At 41.8% G+C, this 23,415-nt stretch overlaps 1 protein-coding gene across 38 annotated transcripts in view; it reads right to left on the bottom strand.

Annotated features, from left to right (window-relative positions):
• The window catches only part of NRXN3 (neurexin 3), a 1,036,700-nt gene that overhangs the window by 963,017 nt on the left and 50,268 nt on the right, over positions 1-23,415 (bottom strand). For all 38 annotated transcript variants that reach the window (XR_011739408.1, XR_011739409.1, XM_071809509.1 and 35 more), the window contains exon 2: positions 22,135-23,388. Coding sequence is in view for 36 of the 38 variants with exons in the window: in XM_071809509.1 (XP_071665610.1) it covers positions 22,135-22,843 (709 nt within the window). In the remaining 2 variants the exon portion in view is untranslated. The remainder of the gene's footprint in view (positions 1-22,134; positions 23,389-23,415) is intronic.

Here is a 23,415-nt window from a genome sequence, read left to right as displayed (position 1 = left end):
TTCTTGTCCTTGACACCTCTGGCCACCTTTGCTTCCAAGTGGAGCTTGGCCTTCCTCAATGCATCCCTGCATACTCTAACAGCCTCCTGTGTTCCTCCCAGGTGGTCTGTCCCTTTTTCCACATTACATAAACATCCTTCTTCCACCTACTCATCCAGGCTGGCCTCTTACTCCATTGTTTGATTTCTTCCTCATAGGGATACATTGGTCTTGAGCCTGGAGGAAGTGATGTTTGAATATTGTCCAGCTAATACATGTCTTCTTGAAAAAAGGGGAGGAAAGGGAAATAAAACTCCTTTTTTTTTTTCTTAATACTGATTATAGATAATAAGGAATCAAACCTAGGTTTATTACAGGATTCAGATTGGATTAATATGTAATTCATTTCTGTATTGAAAGGTTTGAAGAAGACACTGTATTTGAGGAGTCAGTGATCTTGCCCAGGCCATGTCTGCTCTGTTGGGCCCTGTTCTTGGGGCTTGAGAATCACGTACATTGGCAGCAGTAGCCACTTCACAGGAACCTGCTGGAGTGCCGTGTGCCGGCCTGTGCTGCACACTGGGGGGTGTTACAACAGAAATAACATCCAAAACCATCAGGAGAAGACACATGATTCTGTTTGTTACACAAAATAAAAGGTACTACAGCATGGGAAGGGGGAGGAAAATCCATCCAAGGTCCACATGATGCTGCATGAAAGCAGGATTCCCAGCCTCTGAAGTGATTTAAAATTTACTCACTATCTATATTCCTCTTTTTCCTATAGTTTATTAAAATGTCTATTTTATTCCACCATTTGTTGTTAAGCCTCCTTATTGAGGTCCAGATAAAAACCCTGCACACTGTCTCTTGCTCACTCTTTCAGCCATCTAAACCCCAGTGCAGAACAGCTCTAAAGGAAAGACTCCTCAGGAACGGCTGCCATGGTGCTGGCTAGCCACCTGGTGCCAGCAGGTGCTAAGATCTGTGCTTCAGGAGGTCTCTTTGGCCAAGAAACCATTCACAGTCTCCTGTTCTAAAAATTCTTCTCCCTGAAGTGCCTACTGATTTGAAAATAAAGACCATGGTCTTGACATCTACTCGGTATTCATAATGCACTTAGTCTGCCTCTCGTTTTGGTGTGTGAGGTGATTATTGATTCATTCACTCCAATTCCAATTAGCATGGAGTTCCAGTGTGCTTGTAAAGTGAAAACTCTATTTATTACATATACAAATATATAGTGCATGCTCTTCCAACTTACGATAATCACCCTAAATACAGCATGAGTAATCAGAAGAAATGCATCTTCTTTTTCTCTCCCTCCTACACCTACATAGCATTTTTAGAGTTAGTGGGTTTTATATTCCATGTTAGTCCTGTATTTGCTGCTGCAATATATATATTTAAATTAAATAGAAGTCATCAAGAGGTTCTATTGGAAGTATTTGCCTTGTTTATTGCTGAAAAGCACTGCTTGGAAAAGAGTAACTGCTGACTTAAGTAAATGTGAAACATAATGACGGGAAACAGCTGCATTCTGCATCTTTCAAAACGCTAAATTTTCTTGTGTGAATGTCTAAATGTAGACCTCCAGCCTGCAGTGGGATCCATGCAGATGCAGACCCAAGTGCATAATCACAGGGCAGGGCAGGACTTTACATTCACTGAATTCAGCAGATGTCTCTTTTCATTGAATGAACTAGGTTCAGGCCCCTGATATTACCAGCAGTTGCACGCAGAAGAATTTTGAGAGGTTTTTTTGTACATAGTCCCAAACACTTTTGATTAATGTATTAACATAATACACATAAGCTCACCCAGAACAACAGAAAACAGTCAGAAAAGGTGTAGGGAAAAGAGCTGTACATCTTTTTGGTATTAAAAAAAAAATGTATTAAAATTTCTACTCTTTCTTAACTCTTTGAAAATAGCCACCATGCTCATTTTCTCACATCTATTATACAACAGACACTGCTGAGCAGTATGAAGCTTTTCACTTGCAAGCCACCAGTTCAAATCCACTGTATGTCAATAAAGATGGTTATTTCCAGCTAGCAGTCCTTCCATGACCTAAATGAAAGTAGATGAGTGGAGCACTCAATTCATATCCTGGCTGATTTCTGAATCTAGAAAAGCCACCATCATCATAATTGGCTTCCAACAATAGACAAACATGTTGCGCACTGTATAAACTAAGAAAGCACAACCACCCCACCAAGAAGACTGCCAAACGCAAGCACTAATGGATACCTCACCAGGGTCTTAGGCACAAAAAAGACAAAATTTAGTCTCTTATTTCTAAATGCAATCTCTTTGCGGCTGAGCTGTGCCATAATGTCAGGGCAGAAAAAGAAAATTTCCATCAGATGCTTGTTGCATGAGTAAAAGCTAGTACCTCTCCTCCAGGAACTGTTATTCCTCACAAGCCAGGATCCAGCTCTGCTTGTGCACCAAAAGCATGGAAAAGGAAGGTGTCAGGACCAGCAACATATGTCAGGCTGCCCCAGGGTGTTCGTATCTCCACATCTGTGATGAGGTCATGGAAAGCCACAGCTCTCTCTTATTCCTTGGACAATTCAGGGCCCATAACTGCAGCATGAACCAAATAAAACTGTTCAGCTTATTCTGATTACATCTTACAGAGGTTCATTCACTGCCAGGTGAGTAATCAGTCTCGTACTTAAAGAGCTAATGAAAACTTCCTTCACTAGGGAGAGACAGCCCTGAAATGAAACAATAACCATTAGGGAGCAGAGATGCAATTTATCTTTGGATTTCAGTGATGGTCATAAGCACTATTGCTGAGGGATTTGGAAGAGGAACTGTACCTCCTTTTCTATGACCTTTTTAATTACTAAAGGGTAATATCTATTCTCTCTTCTCCAAGAATATGTGAGTGTGGATCCCACTGGAAATGACTGGAAAGCAGTAGCCATACAGTACTGCAGGAGAAAAGTATTTTAGATATATCAAGGAGTGACTAAAGGACTGTTTTCCTGAACTGGCATCTGACCTAGCTGCCTTATCAAAGACACAACATTTAACAAGATAGAAAAGTGACTATCCTGTATGGCCACCTCACAACATATTGCAGAAACAGGTACTAACATCTGCTTCTGAGTTCACAGAACCACAGAATCATGAAGTAGTTGAGGTTTGAAAGGGTCTCTTGAGACTATCTCTTCTGACTCACTGACTCCCTCAGGGTCAAACTAGAGCAGGTTGATCAGGACTTCCACTAGCCAGGTTTTTGCTGTCTTTAAGAATGGAAGACTATGCAATAGTTGGTGAAGGAGCCTACGAGAAGGATGGGGACAGACTGTTTAGAAGAGCATGTCACAATAGGACAAGAGGTAATGGTTTTAAACTAGAAGAGGGGAGATTCAGGATAGACATGAGAAATAGATTTTTTTACAATGAGGATGTTGAAACACTGGCATGTTGCCCAGAGAGGTGGTAGATGCTCCATCCCTGGAGACATTCAAGGCCAGGCTGGATGTGGCTCTGAGCAACCTGATCTAGTTGAAAATGTCCCTGCTCATTATAGGGGCATTGGACTAGATGAGCTTTGAAGGTCCCTTCCAGCTCAAACTATTCTATGATGCTAAGTGTGCAAAGCAGCCCACTCATTTAATGAGAGCTGGATAAAATCTCTACGTGGTTCTGAAAGGTGTATCTTTGATGGGCTGGATATAGCCATAAGTACACAGGGAGGCGGTCCAAGGGATGTACTGCTTTTCCCTCCACAGACAAATACAACTTTGAGAAGAACAGTACATATAATCATTTGCAGAGAAGCACAAAGACATGCTAGGAATGGAGTTTCAGTTACCAAGTTTCAGTACCATCTTTTTGCAACTGAATGCGGCATGATACAGCTAAAGGAGCTGAAGATGAGTTTTTGTATTAGAGGACATCAACAAGAAGAAACATTCAAATATTCAAATTCAAAGCAAACTCTAGAAAGCAGATATAGAGGCTTCAGGTAGAAGTCTCTAAAGAAAAAATAAGTGAGTATAATGTAGATCCTGAAGGACTACTAATACTGGTAATACCGAATTTAAAACAGAATATATAACTGGCTGTAATTGCATAAGTATGTGATATGCCGATATTGTTGTAAAGTGAACCCCAAGAATTGAACATTAATCCAATGTGTTGCAAAAGCAGCATGTAGGAACCATATTTTTACCAGGGGGCTTGCACATGTACAGATAGCCTTAAGCAGCTCCTACTTAAAACTTATACTGTGAGAAGTAAGTCCTCCTGGATAAGAACTTGTTGGTTTGTATCAAAAACTCATGAATCGGTAAGAAGCAAACTGGTAGTCGTATTCAGCTCCTCACTTCCCATCTGTCATGCAAAGAGGTGAGTCAACTAGGAACATTAACTGCAGGTCATTCTGATATGCACCCATATAAGATGGAAGAAAGGTGTGGGCTAGCTGGACATCTAGACAGGTACGACAACACAAACACTGTCATTTGGTAAAAGGTGATCAGGAAAATCATAGCCTTGTGCCATCTAACCCTAGATATTAGGCAGCATATATGGGAAAATAGCAGAAAACTACACAGTTGCAAAATTAAGCCAGTAGATAGCTAGCACAGGCAGTATATGAAGCAGCAGATGGAGCACATGGTATCTTCCCTTGTAAACAAGTCTGTGATGAAAAAATCTATATTAACTGAATGTACAGAAGAACATTTATAAGGACTTTTTCAGCAGCTACCAGTTGCTGGATATCAAAAGTCTAGTGAGTAAGCTTGCCAGCTTGGAGGCGTAGTGCAACAGGGTTAATAACACTATACCTAGATCCTGATGATTTCCCAGTGAGAGAACAACTGAGTACATCTCCCTGGCTGTTTATGTAATGTAATATTATATGGACAGATTGCTTATCAGCCGTGCCACAACAGAACTCTCTAAAACAAGCAGAAACACTATGCAGACCAGCCTGACGACTTTCTATTCCAGGACACTACTGTAACTTCATCTCCTTCTGAGAGCACATTACTCAACACTGCAGATAGCTCAAGTGGGTATCTGTGCCTTATAGTGATACTGCCCTGGAGTGGTCATGACTATTGTCACTGTGGGGAAGACAATAAGCAACATTATTTTTCTTCAGGATTAGCCATAAAAAGGTGAGGTGGAAAAATGTGATTCCCTTGCTTTTATGGTGCCTAGGCAGAATATATTGACCTCAGCCACACTCCAGAAGGCCAAAGGTAAAGTCTAACAGATGCTATCAGTTCTGCACACCACCATTTGAGAAGCACTGATTCCTTCTTACCAGTGCAGCACAGTTTAATCCCCACTTGTAAAGGACTAGAGAGAAAGAAACTATCCAAGAGGAAGATATTGCGTATTGGTCATAATGTCCATGAACTTAACTGCTTCTTATGGGTGAAAGATCAACTGTTGTAGCTTCTGTCTACTGGAGGAAGTAGAATACCCTTCTACTTCAAGTGCTGCATGCTTCATGAACTCCCCACAATAACACAAAGTCAGGAAAAAACAAACAAAAAAACCCCAACAAACAACTAACAAAACAAACTAAACAAACAAAAGAACAAACAAAAACACACAAAAAACCCAAACCAAAACAAACAAAAAAAAAACCCAAACAAAACAACAAAACAGAAAACCAAGAGAGATTGTGTTAGGAACACAGGAGACAACAGCACCACTTCAAGGCATGTCCTACAGATTGGGTGATGGCAGGCAAGAACTGTGAGCCAGTCTTGAGCTTGCAGATGTCAGTGGCTAAAGGTCCACTTTACTGTCTTAAACTTCTGCTAGAAGACAATATATACACACCTGCTAGGCTCTCTCAGGCCTAGAAACAACCTCCCTTATTATTTGGTGTAATGTAGCATGAGCAAAAGTTCCTTCTTCACTCCTACGTAATCTCTTGTGTGACTCCCAAAGAAAGCAACATCCAATGCTATTGGGGCAAGCTTTCTTATGAGTGACACCCTGAAAAGGAATGGAGAAAAATATATAAAAGATTAAACTGGTCAGATAGCTACAGCCACACCATGATTTTAAAAAGAGGATGGGGTTGTCTCCACAGATTTATTCACTAAACTCTGAGAATGCTGCTAATCACCACTGCACATTTGTAGGTGTATAATATGTGTGGGCTGTATTACTCGGGCAGAAGTCAACTGTTATCCTCCAATATCTCACTAAACTTCTTGGCACAATGTTCAGGTTGCTAAGAAAGTAAAGTCTGTCCATCTGAGAATTGTATTCACTGCAATTCAATGGCAAAATGCAAAACCAGTTGGGCCTTCTGGTATTTCACTTAGTTTTGACTGTTCCTTATAATTTTATGCCCTACAGCATCTCCCTCAGAAAATGCATGAAACTCATACAAAGAAATCATATATTGCCAGAAGTAATGACTATAGACATATTCAGTCCCACAGGAGGAACTGGAATCCCTTTTCCACTCATTTTGCACTGGGTATTACTCAACTGATATACTTGATCTCCAGAGTCTCTGAAACTCTTAGTAACAACTTCTGAGAAGTTAACAGCACCTTAATATGCCCCTGTTTCATTAGACAACAAGGATTTAAGAGGTCCTTTGGTACTGCTTTGACCCTAGATCTTACTGTTCACAGTCTTTCTATATACTAACAGAGAAAGATATTTTCCATTGTCTCAAATGCAGTGCAGATCACCTTCTTACTGACTCCGAATTGCTCAGCAGTGCGAAGTCTCATGACACACAGATTATCATTAGTTTGCTGGATACTGGCCAACTTGGGGCTATTCCTGGCAAAGTTGGAACCAGGACCTTGGCAATCACCTTAGAAATACAGGACATGGGTCCAGTACCAGTGATGATCAAGCCAACCTTGGTGCTGCTACCTCAGCACATGACTAACATTAGCTCTGGCTGTTTTCTGCCTGCTATCTTTTCCACACTAGTGTTTGCTTTCCTGCCTCCTATAAAAGGCCATGAATGAAGCCACCTCATTTGAGAAGGCTGACGCTCATCTCCAATAGGGTCTTCAAAGACTGTTCCAGCAGATGGAGCTTTTACCTCATATCTTGCAGTTTACACATGCTTGTGGAGAACACAATAGGACAATCAGGCACCTGCTCCTTTCTGAAATTCCCACACACAGAAGAAATGCCTGTCATAGCCATCCCATATAACGATTAACTCTGGAAAATATAGAGCACTTAAGCTGGCAGGGTTTCGAATCCCAGAGGGGTCAGGAGGAGTCAGTTCAGACAGACAGAAGCAATTCATGGCAAATGGTCTAGGAGATAACAGAGAAGAGTGTTTTCTCAGAAATGAGTTCAGCTTGAGCATGTTAGCCACATTCCACTACCTAGTTCTCTGTCATAGCGCCTGGAGGGAAATGAAAGAAGGTCACAGCACCTTTATGTCATCCTATTAAAGGAAAGGGAGACTCAAAGCTTCTACAATGACTCTAATTTCATCTATGTGGAATGTGTGGGCCCAACAGAATCCATAGTGACATCTGAAGACCTAGAAGATTTCAGTCCTCAAAGCCAAGAACAGAGGAATGAGACCAACAACAAACCAAACCAAAACAAAAGACTGTTGTAGGAAGTAATGGATTCGTGTATTGCTGCTTTGGTTTTATACCTGACAAGGTTCTTGGAACACATTTGATGAGGGCTAGGACGATGTGTGGAATGTGTCTCCAGTATCAGGTGGCCAATTTCAGCAAGTGAATCAAACATCAAAAGGAGGAAGATTTAGAGCCCTCCCAGCAGATGCTCATGGAACATATCCTCAAAAGATGTTGATACTTCACTTAGCTGAAAACAAGTACTAAGATGCAAATGTGAAAGTACAGCTTTACCTTCCGACTGGCTGCCCTGAGGGCTGATCGGTTTTCCACGCTTGGGCACCCTTCCTACCTCAAACACAGCATGACTGGGTTCTCCCTTGCTGACTCGCTTTCTTTTTCTCCAGTTGCAGAGCCCAGCCCCCAGCCTCCCGTAGCTTTGCCTCAGAGAGATTGCTTTGCTTCTCAGTGCCCGCATGCAAAAACTGGGCTGGCCAGTCACAACCAGGAGGTTCTTCCCCTGCTAACCATGATCGCCCTGACAGTTCTGCTTTCTTCTCACATCATCTGTCACCTCTCTCACTCCAACTCTCCTTCCTGAAATCAGCCTCCTTCATCTACCACATTAGGGTTGGGGTCAAGAGGAACACGGATCAGTGCTAAAGTCAGAGCACTATCTGCTTCCTTCCTACTCCAAACAGAGTGATGAACCCAACAGAGCCAGGGTCAAGCCTGGATGGGACAATTAGGCTGAAGGAAAAGCAATGAAAAGCACTAGAGCCATAATCAGCAACAAAAATCATCTTACTTCTGCTCTGAGGAAGAAACAGCTGGACTGTTCGTGTTTAGGTGTGGTTTGGCTTATGAAAGACTGCCAGAAAGATCTAAGGAAAAGATCCATGGAGTCACAGGTCTGCATACCACTCTCTAATCATCTACCACAAAGCTAATAGCTCTAGCAACACATCTCAGTCTGGACTGGTCACTCTCTTTTCTATGATTATCTTGGTATCCACTTTGACAGCACTATCAACAAATGTCACTCCTGATCTTGGCACTGCCTGTTTGTTTAGATCTGTTTCCTTCTGGCCTAGTTCTGTCGATGAGTTTTATTAAAGACCTGAAGGAAGTGATGTGCTTCTTCACAGCACCAACACAACAATTAAATTCTGTTGTGCACTTCACCAAAATAATCCATAACTAACACTTATAGGTTTTAATAATTTAATTTAAACAGCTTCTACAATAAATGCCAGGTCAGAACTGTTAGTTACCCCTGAGCATAGGAGTCTTATTCACACTCCTGTATGCTATGCAGTAAAACAGAATATCTGTTGAAGGACAGTACAGTTAAATGCAGTATCTCATGATTACACAGAAAATAAGAGAGCACTTCTGGGCTAAAGAGCCTCTGATCAAGCCTTATAATTATGCTATTGTTTACAGAATAAGCACAAGGTCATCATGCTCCATCTGCCACCATCTTCATTCCATGTGGAACTTTCTGCTCACTTGGGTACCTGCTGTTTGCCAGGCAACTTTGTTTTCAAGGGTAACAATAGAAATTGGACATACTGGAACCAATCAGCATCTAAAGAAGAGACTTATGGGCAACAAACATGGTATAAAGAACTCTTCCAAAATATTCCTTTTAAGCTGCTTAAAGAGAGCAAAGATAAAAGCCCATGTCTTTTCAGGAGTTTGTTCTTCCATGTGATCTGTTCTCAAAATAACCAAATCAAACAAAAAAGTCCAATCAAAAACTCTTCTTTCTCCACCACATATGAACAACATTCTATAAGGTCAGATCTGTCTCAGCTGGAAGCCTGGCCCATAAGAGTCCAGCCTTCATTGGAGTCATTACACTCTGATGCAAAGTTTCCAGCAAAACTCACTGTCTATATTGACAATGAACACCAGGCAGGAAGAAAAGGTTACATGGAAAGCATCACCTTGGCAAGTCTGCAGAAATGCAGGTGAGAGGGAAATGTAAGACCTTATTATATTTGCTTCTGTCACCTTCCAGCCAAGGGGATGCCAAATAAAGCATTCAAAGACCGGAATCAGTGTTTCACTTTGATATTTTTGGTGAAATCATAAAACTTTCTCTACTGGAAATATTTAAAGGAACTGAATCTTCTCTTCCCTGGTTTGAAAAGTTACATTGAAGAGCACATGACCACAGATGGGCAAAGTCATCTAAAACTTTTATTGCTACAAGTCTATTTTTCCTCATTATTGATTATAAACCAACACAGAACAGAGGAATCTGTACAGCCTAGCCTAAATAGTGCAACATACAGGCAAGAAGCAGGGAACAATATGGTTCAAGATGGTTTCAGGTGAAAAAGTTACCTGGCAACAGTCACAAAGAACAGAACATCTTGGATATGGACACTCCATTCCACCAGAAAGAATAAAGAGAGATCTTCCTTTGAATTGCAATCAATTGAAATTTTACAAGAATGCCTAAAATCCAAATCCCCATTTTTAGCTTCACATTCAATGTAAACTAAATAATGTTGTGGGTTTTTTCAGCACACTTGGATAAAACTAAACAACCTACTATATTGTTTAATACTTAGGATTTAGCACTCTGGATTCCAATCCCATCTCAGTCAGCTTCTGACTCGATACCCTTCAGTAATTCACTTTCTGCTTGCCTCTCAGTTTTGCCATCAGTAAAATGGAGATAACATGCATTTCACTGTGTGGTAGAGTGATGTGAAGGCTGACTGATTTATCAGTAGTTGTGAGATGCCTAGGAATACTCTGATGAAATGTGCCACATGTATGCGCAATTTATTATTAACCTGACAGTATTTTAGCTCTTTTATTTTCCTGCCCTGCACACAATTCAAGTGCAGGATGCCTGAAGCACATTTGAATGGATGCCATGTGGCATTTTGATTGTAGCAGGTACTACCATTTACTTCTGAAATTCATAACTTTAATATCATATTACAGCAGGATTTCTGCAATTAATTTTCCTTCTTCACTCTTTTTTGGTGGATTTTGGGGGGGTTTTGCTGTTGTTTTATTGTGTTCGGTTTGGTTTGTTTTTTAAGAAAAAAAACCACATTTGAATGGCCTTGGTTTTAGTTCAGTATCAGATCATTAAAAATATTAAAGGCAAATAAAAGCAAGGAAATAATCTCAAACAGAAATGTGCTATTTGGGCCAAATCCTTAGAGGTGAAAAATGATGGAAATAAATACAATATGAAGGTTAAATTATCAGAACTACTGCTTAGAAGCCCAAACCAGTCACAAGGCTTCAGGGTGCCTGAATCACTTTTCAAAATGGGACTTAAAGTAGCATGTTTTTAAACCGATAATATCAACGAATCTAAATGGATTTGGGTTTAGTTCTTAGTGAAGCACATCTTTCATCAGTGTATGAAGGCTTTACTAAAGAGCACTTGTTGTAGGAGGTTAACTTTAAGTTGAATATTATTTATGTGACCAGATGTGCTAGAAAACATATAAAATTATCTGTATATTTGATGTATTTTCTACAGAACAGCTCATTAACGACACTGTATATGTAAGCTCAGATAGTTCACGTACCCGCACTGCAGCACAGTCAGCCGGCCCTTCATAAGGAGAAAACAACTGGGCCAGTGTAAGGCTAGAAACTAAAACAGGTGAAACCTACATTTTGCTTCACTCTGAGACCTGAAAGTGGCTTAAATTGTTTTAGTCAGCTTTCCAACAACAACATTTTGTCAAGTAACCAAGAGGAAACTTCAGCTATTTCAGCTCTAGAAGAAAACCAGTGGAGACTGTTAGAAATGCCCCCAAATAGTGGGATATAGATTCATAGATTTTTAAGGCCAGAGGGAGCATTAAATAGACCTACAATACAGCAGTGACCTCCACTGTAAGTGGTAGCAGAGCTATAATTAAACACCATTGACAAATGAGGTCTGAAGTCACAGCCAACTGTTCTCCCAAGATAGAGGATCTGTTAGTGCTTTGGTTTAGCTATCTTTTGCCTCAGGCAAACTGGGATTCACCACCCTGGCAGTGGCAATGACAGGAAAAACATCCCAGAGCTCAAGGATAGCTGTCATGCCATACTGGTGCAGTTCCCAAGTGATTTTCGTTGTTCAACCAGCCCAAATCTCAGCCTGGTCTGGCTGCATTTCGAAGAGCATTTCTTGCACAGAGATGTATTTTTTATGGTCTTCTTTGGGAATGCCTATTGTGCAGTCTTCAGGTCCAGCTACATTGCAAACTACTCAGGTTCAATTCAACACACGCAAAAACCTAAAGACCAAACTGCTGACAATCCTAACCTCTCAAATCAGCAGCTGTGGTTCTTTAATATATTCAGCCTTGGTGCCCTCATTGTCACTGTACAGAGACTGCACTGTTCAGTGACACTGCGGAATAACCCATCCAAGTCCTGTTCACCCAAGATCATTCCTTGGACCCTTCCTTTAGCGGAGTTCTTGACAAACAGCAGTACCTGCAGATCTGTCACTTCCAATTAACTTAAATGATAACAGTGCTTCACATCACTCTTCCCTCCTGGGAGGTTTCAAAGGGCATCGATCTGACTCATCACCCTACCTGTGCTCCAGGGTCTGCTTACTGTTTGTGAGCTGGAAACCTGTTCTTCTCTCTGGTCAAGTCTAACCTATGCTTAGGTCTCCTTCTGCCTCCACTTCTGGGCCTTACAGTTCCCAGAGTTGTGGCACAGTGGGGTTCAGTTCTCAGGTTTCATTACAGCTTTTTAGTCAGTGTGGGAGTATACGCCTCTTCCTTAAAACACTTCTACATTTTTATGATATATTGCAGCTCATCAGTAGTAGGTCTACATTAGGGACAATAATGTCAGTATGTTATAAAATAAGCTAGAAATACATATGCAATTGATATAGACTACATCTTAAACGAAGTCAGAATCCAGAAATTCTACAAAATAAAAATATATCACTTTTTCTGCAGACTGTCATCAAAATCATTATTTTTTGTAAATATTTTGATTTGAATGAAACCACAATTTCTCACGAGGAAAACATTTCCAAGCTGTCTTGTTCTGATGTGTCTTAGCTGGTCAAAATGTTGCTTCGCATGTCTTTCATTTCAACATGCCACAAGATAGGGCAGTCAAAATACAGACTGCCTTAAAAATACATTTATGTGTAAGACGCAAAGTAAAGATAAAGCGTATAGATATATAGGTCTCATATCTGTTCAAAACTAGAAGGTTTGGAAATTTGTTGTAGATACGTTCATTGCTCCAGTTGAGAAACAACTGAGCAATGTAAGCTTAAGTAATGAAGGAAAATAGATCATTTAGGAGGAGACAGCTAAGACCGTAACCTATCATTAATTACAATTTGATCCTCAGAGGCCTAATTTTTATTTTCCTTTTCAAAAAAGAAAAAAAAAAAAAAAAAATCAGATCTCCAGCAGCACCCTGCCCACCAGAGGAACTATGAAGAAAAAGGATTTTGCCATTTTCTGCAGCATCCAATGTCTGCTCAGACTGTTTTCTAACCAATAATAAACCTATGACTACACCACTGTCACCATGAGTACCTTCCAAGGAGCCATGATCGCACAGCTACCAGTACTTGAGCTAGCCAATTTTCAGCTAGATACACCTGTATGAGTTGCGCCTCATCTTTGACACCAATACAAACACACCTCTAGCTCTGGTTATCCTGAGAGATGTGATACTACTGCTTCATGATGGCAATATATCCAATCCATAATTTTAATGTTCATTGATCTCCTGTTATCTTCCTTAAAAGTTGAAGCTATGTGAATAACAAGCACCTACATAGATCTCCAGTTACACCACAGGTCTGGCAGGCATCCTGCAGGGTGATGGCACAGCCCTCTGCCTCTATCCTCTCTCACAGGACCCACAGCGGAAAAGGCAAAAGACAGAAGAAAAAGCACAGAAATTCTGGCTCTTTTCCCAGCTTTTTCTTGTAGGTGGTCCTAGACAAGCAATTTAATCTCCTTTCCTCTTCACAAACCTCACTTTTTTCTTTTTCCCTTTTTTTTAAACATCGATTTATTAAGGTATGATTCCATACATTTCTTCTTCATTTAAAAAAATTCTTTGGAGAATATAAGCAACATATTTTCTGCTACATACAGAAAAGAGCTTAAGGAATTTAGCAGCAAATGTCACTGAGCTATGAAATTCGCAGACTACGATGCAAACCACTCTCATCTCTGTTAGCTATCGTTGCCTCACCTGTGCCATCTGACCAGCCTCAGTGGACAAAGCTGCCTTTAGCTCCAAGGATTTCTCCTGTGTTATCTTGAGGAGAAAGGTACTGAGAGGCACTCAAACCCTGAAAGCCAACCTGGCAGGATGGAAGCAGCAGGAAAGACCAGAAAATCAAACACATGCCTGCAGAGACACACCAGAGGTTTGGAAAACTCAGAATGTGTCATATTTCTCAAGTACTAAGGCAATAAACTGAGAAGAAATGAAAATCCACCCAAGAGACTATAGAATCAGAGAAAGGCTTCTGAATAAATGCAGCAGCCAAGCAAACTCTGGGGGCTTCCTGCAGCATTAGAGATTGAAGCCTGGTTTTAACCTACAGCTCAGATTTCTACATCTACCAATGAACTGCTTGTTCCTTTCTGAGAAAGGTCTCTGTCAGATACTCAGAGCCAAACCCAGTCCATCATATTCACTCAGGTTATTTAGTGGTCAAATTCCATGATTAGGAGGCAGAAGACCACCCAGGAGCAAAATCCTTGAGAGGCAAGTACCCCTTCCCTGCTTGGTCTACATTACAAACTGCAGACCATCTACAAATACACTTGCTGTGTCTAATAAGCAGTTAGAGTTGTGTTGATGACAATTAAAAGGAAAAGAAGGAAGATTTTATGTACCCTTTCAGTGCCTTAGAACCACAAAACACATGCCAGCTTTGGGCTAATTAAACACTCAAAACCAACCTAAGCTTCCTTCTCTGTTGTCCTGCTTTTTATACATTGATTCATATAGGAACAGAGGAAGTGCAAACTCTGCCATTCTGCTCTGGTGGCCTTTTGTACTCTCTTTGCTTTCCCTGACAGCACAAAGCCGAGGCGAGTCGCAAGCAGGGATGGTGAACAGGGCAAGCTGGAAGCAGCAACCACAGCAGGGAGGGTGCCAATGTGGACAGATAGGCAAAGGTGGGTCACCATACAAGGAAAAGCATCTGATCAGCATCTGAGGTTTTTGGCAGAGGGCATTTGGGGGAATTCAGTGGAGCACATGATACAGATACAAAACAAAAGAGTCAAAAGCTCTCCTCCTCCCATTGCTCCTATCAGCACCCTGCGGTGCAGCATCCACTCTGTATCACCAGACATGGAGGAGGCTACTCTGCTGCTTGGGCTGGGTCTTCACCAGCACAACTGTGGCCTGGCCTGGCAAGGGTTTGAGTACTCATAGTGTGACACTGCAAAAATCAGCAGGGAACTAGGAAATGTCAGTTGAAAAGAAAGATGAGGAATGCTCCTCAAAGATGGCCACTTAACAAGGAAAGACACTGTAACTTCTGACTACAAGCCTAGCTGGAAAACCAGCAATAAAACCAGGTCATTCTGCTGGGTGCTCAGGAATTATCATAATCTACCTGTCCTGCTAAGATATTTATACATCTCTATCACTGTCATACAGAAGCATGTGGGATTCTTAATATCTAGAATACAGGAAGCCTCACCGGCTACATATTTCAGATATGAAAACTGAGACACAGAGGGTAAACAAGTACATATTCCCTGCAAAGGAAGGTCAGTTGACCCACTCTTGTGTCCTTTAGTCCACCAGCAAATCACCCTGGGAATGCAGGAAACCTCTGGCAGAAATGGAAATTATTCTCTTAGGTGATAATGCTCTTATGACTGGACCACCCAAGTTCTGCTGCCCCAGTCCAATTTGTTTACACATTACACCTTGGTCTCCCCTCAGGATAATGAGGTGAGCAAGTATACATGTAGGCAGAGCCTGGACAGCTGAAACAGCATCACTGGCAATGCTGTTGTTAACACAGAATGTGAATGCAGTGTACTCAGGTCCCAGACCCATTTCAGAATAAATACATTCAAATACAAACCAGTTTTGCTTTGAGTAGTCTGTGACTTCTACAGTTCTCCCTACATCCCCACATTTACCTCTGTCAGCCCTTGGGCTGTTTTGGACCCAGATGTCAGCTCCTGGACCTGTTCATAGATGGAGAAAGGGCAAATGCTTTGTTCTGTAGGGCAGGTTTAAAATGGTAGTGACTCTGTCTGCAATGAAGGATTGTGGGAGAGAGACACACATATACCCAAACGTCACATTGCTGTCTCTGGACAGCAATAACATGACAGTTGCTTTGCTTTCTATAGGGAGAGAAAGAAGCTTCGCTATCCATCAAGTTCAAAGTAGGTCAGCAAAGGAAAAAGAGGTAAAGAAGTGAAATCAGAAGCTGGACCAGGAGAGGTGGCCGCTCTACCATTTCATCACATGGATTACCACATTCTCCCACATCCAGGAACACCCAGTGCTGAGGTCGACGTGCAGAGGCTCATCTTCTCAGTAGTGCCAGAGTTTGCTGGACAGATGTGCTTCTCCTCCGCTTCCTTCCCTGTAGCTTTGTCAGGCCGGTATCCTCAAGGTAGTTGGGAGGATTATCTCCCTCCATTTTCCATCAAAACCTCAACAAAATTACCCTATGGCAAATGACCTGCACACCTCCATTCTGGAATAAGGATGAAAGCAAGGCTACAGCATGTGCTGTCTTGCTTGAGGCTATATTTACTTCTGATTGACCTTCATGACAGGCTGCCTAGCTCAGCAGAAACCTGGACAGTAATAATAGATCAAGTCTTCCCTGCCACTCCCCCTTTTTTTTTTTAGGGCAAAACCAAAAGAAAATAAACCTTCTTTCTGAAATAAAATTATCTCCTGACTGTAAATTGGAAAGAGAAATTTCTGGCTCTGCTTACTTTCATAATTATTATTAGTTACTTTTATTTAAATCGTTCTTTAATAATGCCCCAAAATTGCAGGTTAGATCCTAACTGTGCACACTCTGGGACAGAACAGGAGCCAGCAGGCTGGTCTATAGGCTGATAGAGGAAGCTGGTATCCTGACTCCAGCTAGATTTAGTCCCCCAGAAGCTCAGTCAGCCCATTCAAATCTATTCTTTGTGACAGCCAAGAACTGTTATCAGGCAGGTAAAACCAAGATGGAACAGCTGCTGTAAACACCCTGTGTGAACTATGTGTTACTCTTTTATAAAGTAACATTTTCATCCTGTTTTTCTCCCCAGGTCCCACCTCCTTTCCTACAAATTGTTCTCACTCTTCACCAGATCCACCTCACACCAAATGGCGATCTCCTTTGTACCCAACCACAATGTGCTTCATTTCAGCAGAGGAGATGTCCAAGCTTCGCCCAGCTGAGGGCTATAACTTGTTTGTTGCCTGAAGGCTGCAGCTGATCTGCAATCAAGCAGAAAAGGATTGTAGCCCCATGGTCATCTATAATACAGAAGAGTGAAACAAGAAGAATATAGCTGTCAGCATGTATTGCAGCTAGACTCTCTGAATCAATGGCACACTCTGTACGGGGGCCTGGACTGTGGCTCCCCTGCATTAAAAGCAGGGGATGGTACAAAGCAAATCCAGATAGGTCTGAAGCTGCAGACACTCCATGCTTGGTGACGGGAGATGAGTCCTAGGCCATCTCTGGGAAGGGGTGTGTGGGATTTAAAATGAAACCCTGCAGCTTCTGCTCAGTTTTAATATTTATTATTACGAACAACAAATGGTGCTTAAGTTGCACTTTGGAGTTTCAAAACACTTTTAAACATTAATTAAAACCCTAATACATCATCTTTCTCTGGTGCCCATCTGGCAACGCATCAAAAAATTACAACCAGGCTTGAAAAAAAATTACTATTTTTAATAGAAGCAAAGGAACTTAAATCAGGAAGAATGAGCAAGAGAAATAGATGAGGAAAAACAAATTGCTGCAAAACTAAGTCACAAGTAGAGTTCTTAGCATCTTTTGCCTAATGCCAAAGCTGGGGTGTAAGAAGTGGCATAAAATATATTTGCCTCTTGCGATATTTACTCCACAGCCCTTGAAGACTATCAGTTCTAGAGTTTTATCCTGGTAAGTGAAGATCTGGCTCCATCAAAATGTGTCCCAGAGCTGCCTGCTGTCCTCTAGAACAGCAGAGCACAGGACCAAGGGAGGGTCTGCAGCTGTTTATGGCTGGTGAATTCAACAACAACCAATTTATATTCATCTATCAAGGAATATGCAAGTGGAAGCAAATATTTTGGTCATGTTCATTTGTTTCTGATTACAAAATGTATGTAAATGCATATGCAAATTAAGTGTATCCATCAGGTTCATGGCAAGGTGCCAAATTAGCCCTTAGTGTTACAAAGTTTGGGGTGGCTGGCAGGAAGATACAGTGACTGCAAGAGAGGTTAGGCAGTTCTTTCAGACGCAGGCAAAACTAGGCTGCTCCAAAGGGACAGGTGGGGGATAAATCCTGCAGTAACTTGTCACTTTAAATGAAGCTGAGGGGCTATAGAAAAATCTGTTCCCGCTGCAGTTAAAAGTGTGATAATTACAGAGCAACGGGCTCCTCTGTCATTCAGCAGGCAGCATCCCCAGGAAATCTTGCTCTGTAATCAAGGGAAGAGGTGCAATCAGGGCCCTATTCAGTCTTCGTTTAGAAACAGCCCCTGCAGGCAATACAAAGGCTTGAGCACGGTGCTTTGTGAGGCTGGTGATCACACCAATGTCTTGGTTCTGCAACTACTAGCACAGTTAATGTCATTTCTAGGCACATACTCTGTTCACCTTCCCTCAGAAAGTCCAGAAGGGAGAGGGGTGAGGTCTTGGGCCAAAATACCCTTGTACATACAATGTTACACTCACGCTGTCCACATCAGTGAACTCTCTACACCACAATGTTGGAGCAAGAGAGAATCTCTTGCAGACTAAGGAAGACAGCGTGATCCTGAATGAGCAGATATGAACATGCTCATCTGGCTGCTACAGCAGCACTGCTTGTAAAATCTGTATGGGGAAGGTTTTGGTTGGGTTTTTTTTTGTTGTTTTTTTTTTTTTTCCAGTGACATGAATGTATCTGTGCTGCTCAAATTCTACGGGAACCTCGTTCTCTTGGCAGCAGCCTGATCTCGCAGAGACTGATGAGGTTTATTAGAGGGGAAGGTGTGTCTGAGTTCAGCTTTCTTGTCTAATGCCACCATTGCCCAGAAACATACAAATTAATTGCTGCTCAAATCAGCCATCCTTTGTACCCTACAGAGCTGTCAGATTCAATGAACTCCAATTGCAATAAAACCAGCATCACATTTTATTCAAAACAGACAAACCTTCTAAAGTGTGCACACATTTGCACTCCTACTGTATTCACCCAGACACAGAAATTGTACTTCTTGTTGTCCAGCAATGACCAGCTCAGCTGCCCATCTGGGCACGTAGCTACCATGATATACACAACCCTGCTAACTCCAAGTGCATGGTAAGTGCCAAAAGTCTTTCTGCACATCAGGGCACATTCTGGACAGGATTTAGAGTTTTGTCTCAGTATGGAATGGTTGTTCTCTGCTGTGGTTCACTGTAACTGGAACCACACTTTGTGTTACAGTAATCCCTAATACTGTAAATGGAGCTTCATGCCATCACAGGGCAGGCTCAGCAGGTTCCACTCTGTTTATTTCTTATATCTCTGGCCACAGAATAAATGAGTTTGCTGTGGTTTTACCATCTGCAGACATAGGCATCAGTCAATAGCCAAGTAATGCCCTGGACACTGTCAACAGAACTCATTATTAAAAAGATACATATTGCATTTAGCTGTTCAAACAGAGGTTGTTATTGATTGGATCCCATCAGTTCCCAGTCACTCTGGTGACAAAATTAAAATACACACGCAGGCTAGTAAATGCTGTAATGGAGTTAAGGATCCTTCCCAAAAGGGAATTGTTGATATCCAGTTGAAAGAGCATGTCTTTTTCAAGAAATGAGACTGGGAATAAAATAACCATGTTACTTCTGCAAATATCCAGAGACAGGACTAGGAAAAAAAACCAAAAAACAAAAACCACAACAACAAAAGGGAACAGTTCTGACAATAAACATTTAAATTTATTGGAAAAAAGCAAACAAAGAAAATACAAGTTGGTTAGCAGTCAGTCAACCCACAAGCAGGAAGAGCCTCATCCAGTGCGGCCGTTCCTAACACATCCTACTGCTCATCGGTGGAGGTTCTCTCACACTCACAGAATTGAAAGAGAGCATCTCTGGAGTTTAATAAGTTTTTTAAGGTCAGATAAAAAGGTAGCTATACCTAACTTGGTTCGTGTTTTGTTTTCTTGCCAGTTTTCTTTGTCTGCTTGTTTCCACTTACTAAACAGCTTTTCTTCTGTTTTTACCCTTCTTCTCGCAATTTGTACATAATCTGTACCATTTTTGGGTGACAGCATTTAACACACAGAAATCACCACGGCTGCAGCATAAAGGAGGCAAAAAACAAGGCTGATTTTAAAATTCTGACAGAAATCAAACATACACCAGAAAGTAATACAAGAGAAAAGTGAAGAACCAGACACGGTAGCAACTTTGTGGAGATCCGTACATTTGTTGCATTGGAAAAGTTTTCCGCACAGCATCTCATGTGTGATTGAACAGACCACAGATAACAGCGAGTTAAAAATGTTTAGTAAAAAAGGTACATCGTGACAAACTTCTTTGCTCACCCTTAATAGAAGGTTGGGTTGGAAACTGATGAATCACTATAGGAAACAAACAGCAATGGTGACGCATGGCTTCAAAAGATAACAATAGCACTGCTTGATCCATGATGCCTACAACAGAAATACCCCTGGCTTCACCAGAAGATGTATTTCATCTTGCTCGACCCACCCAGGAAATGCAGAAATTCCACCATCCAGGCTCTGGTTAGAGCTCTCACAATTGCCCCACAAACACACAGAAGCCTTGTTCACTTACAGTAGTTTCTCAAGACGTTGACTCAAAACCATGTTGATATCTTGAAGAGACTGGATCCATTAGCCCAGCAGTAGGAAGAGGCTTGTATCTTTGCGTTTCAGGGTCCACATGCCTGTGTGGCTCTTGCAATCTTTCATCACCCACAACTGGCATTTGGTCATGAGGTGTTTGTTTTGTAAGTGTATGAGGATCGGGCCCAGCAGCCCAGCTACTGAAGTGCTTGGTCACACCCAGCAGTCTCTTCAGCTCCACATAATTCATGGTTCAAGCACAGAAAATAGTTCTGGCTCATTATTGGTTTGGACCTGATGGGTGCCAAGCAATAGGTAGGAGGAACTGTGGTGTTCAGCACTTCACATTTCCTATCTTAACATTACGTACTGGACTGTAATGTCCGGATATAAAGCCAAATTTTCTGTTATCATTAATAATACCTTAAAATTAATGCACATATGGATGTCGTGTTTATTTTCCAAACTTTCCCTTCCTATAAAAACATGTTTACTTTGCTATCTATACTGTCAATGCAGAGTTGTATTTACATAGTATTTCTGTAGGGTTTTTTGCTTACATACCAACTGTATAGAGACTTCATTTTCAGCACTTCTCACATTCTACTTAGTAGGTTCTGGTTGACCTATTTTTCTTGCCAAAAGTAGTAAAATATGTTAGTTGTGATAAGTAAGATATTAACACAAGTATTTCAATTTTGACAAAATTTGAGGAGTGTTTTTTCCTTGAGATTGGACACTTCTTCCCCAGGTTTCATCTTTTGCTCAAACTCTTGTGTTTAAACCCAAATGTAATAAAAAATGCTGTAATGAGATTCTCAACTTCACACTGGGATTTCCAGTTGACTTAAGTAAGTCTCTTGCATATACGGAGTTGATTATCATCACACTGCTAAAGATCAAGGAAAAAACCCCTGAAATACTCTTCATCATGTGGTTTGCATGACTTGAAACTTCTAAACTCAAATTTTAAAAGAGAGTATAAAACGATGTGGAAACAGTCAAATCCCTCTTCCCTTTGCAACACTAACAATGATTGCTCAGCAGGTCCCAAAGCAAATTAATCAAGGATTTTAAAACAATCAAGGTGTCACTCAGTGATTAGTATGCAAGCAACTGAGGGGAGCATGGGACGTCCACAGACTAGTAACAGCTATCACCAAAGATGGCCAGACTTTCACAATGTTACACACTTCACTCAGGTCTCAGAGACAGAGGGTAGTGGAATTCACCCAGATAGCTAAGAACTTCTTACCAGTGCTTTTACCAACACCAGCTACTTCTGTTTTTACCAATTTATGTTCTCAACCCTTGTTAGTAAGCTCCTGATGAAAATCTGTCCATAATACAAATGTAGCCTCCCTGCAGAAAGGCACTTTTTGCAATTGCTCATGTTCTCTATCTGCTCCCATTTCATTACTTCCAGCTGGAAAAAGAATGGTGGAACTTTAGTTCCTCTGATAGCCACCAGCAGGGATAAGACCTCAGTCATAGCTCTGCTGAGCGACAAATTAACTCTTTGGATTTGTAAAGATAAATGGGAAGCAGGGAAGTATTCTCTTACCTTCAGAACATAGCTTGCCAGCATATCCAGTGGCTGAGCAGTCACAGTGTGGTTCACCGTCCAGAAGGAAGCAAGTGCCACCATTTTCACAGGGGTTTTCTGCACAGAGCCCTTCCATTTCCAATCGGACCCCTTGACTGCCCAGGAGCTGCGGCTCAGAGTTGCCATATTTCAGATCCAGGATAAATCCTTGAAATGGAGGCTGACTCAGAACACCATCAAGGGTCAAGGCAGCAGGACGGATGTCCAGCGGGACTCCACCAACAAAAAGATCACTGACGATATTCATATACTGGCGTTGTGGACGCACCTCGCCCGGCTTGGCTTCGCCATCCAGCACTAGCACCGTCCGAAGGTGATTGCGGCTGACCATCAGGAAGTGCCAGTTGCTGTCATTGACCTGCTTGTCTGTGATAACCGTGGTCTCTGCACAGTCCACACTGAACTGGAGCTGGATGCGCCCATCAACGAGGGACAGACAGAGGAAGTCACAGACACCACCATCATCAAAGTAGAGGAGGAGCCCAGCAGAGACATTGGTCTTGAACTGGAAGCTGAGTTCGCTCCTAGTGCTGGCATCCCAGCGGAGGTAGCGGGCCCACTGGTTGGGGATGCCCATGAACTCCAGACCTAAACAGAGACCCAGCAAGGAGCCCAGCAGCAAACTCATCTTCAAGGTGAAGTAGATGGAGTGCAGAGTGAAGCCCATTGTTTCAAGAATCTGCTCTTCCCTAGGAGAAAAACAAACGCCACACTACTGGGAGGAGAACCTCAGCAGTCAATGCCAAATGTTAAATCCAACAGGAAGAGGAAAGCACAGAAAGTGACAAAAAGAGATGGAGAGTAAGTGGAAAAAGAGATAGCAAGTACACGTGACCAACAGGAAATGTCTTCTCCCCAGAGAAAGATCTCAATTATCCTTTAGGATCCAGAAGCTTTTATCTCAGAATTACAGGTTGTATGAAGTGACTTCTCCAGACAGTGTACTTTTGTGAAGGGCAAAATAACCCACAGTGGTTTGTTTAGTAGGACACACAGCTGACACTGGTTGTTCCAGGGAGCAAGGAAAGGCAGAGCTGAAGTCCAAGTCTCAAATTCTGACAATATTGACAGAAGTGGCAACGAGATGGAGGAGAGAGTGAATTCATAAAGCACGTGATCCTCGAGAGGGCGCAAATAAAGTCAATCTTCATGATGCACTGGTGGTTACCCAGCCCATAATTCACTGCTTGGCACTCACAGAGCTTGCAGGACCTGTGGGGTGAAGAGAAGAAAGAAAAA

This window comes from Patagioenas fasciata, chromosome 5 (assembly GCF_037038585.1).
Source record: "Patagioenas fasciata isolate bPatFas1 chromosome 5, bPatFas1.hap1, whole genome shotgun sequence".
Lineage (NCBI taxonomy): Eukaryota > Metazoa > Chordata > Aves > Columbiformes > Columbidae > Patagioenas > Patagioenas fasciata.
The sequence above is the reverse complement of the archived record's forward strand: the minus strand, read 5'-3'. Positions and strand labels throughout refer to the sequence as shown.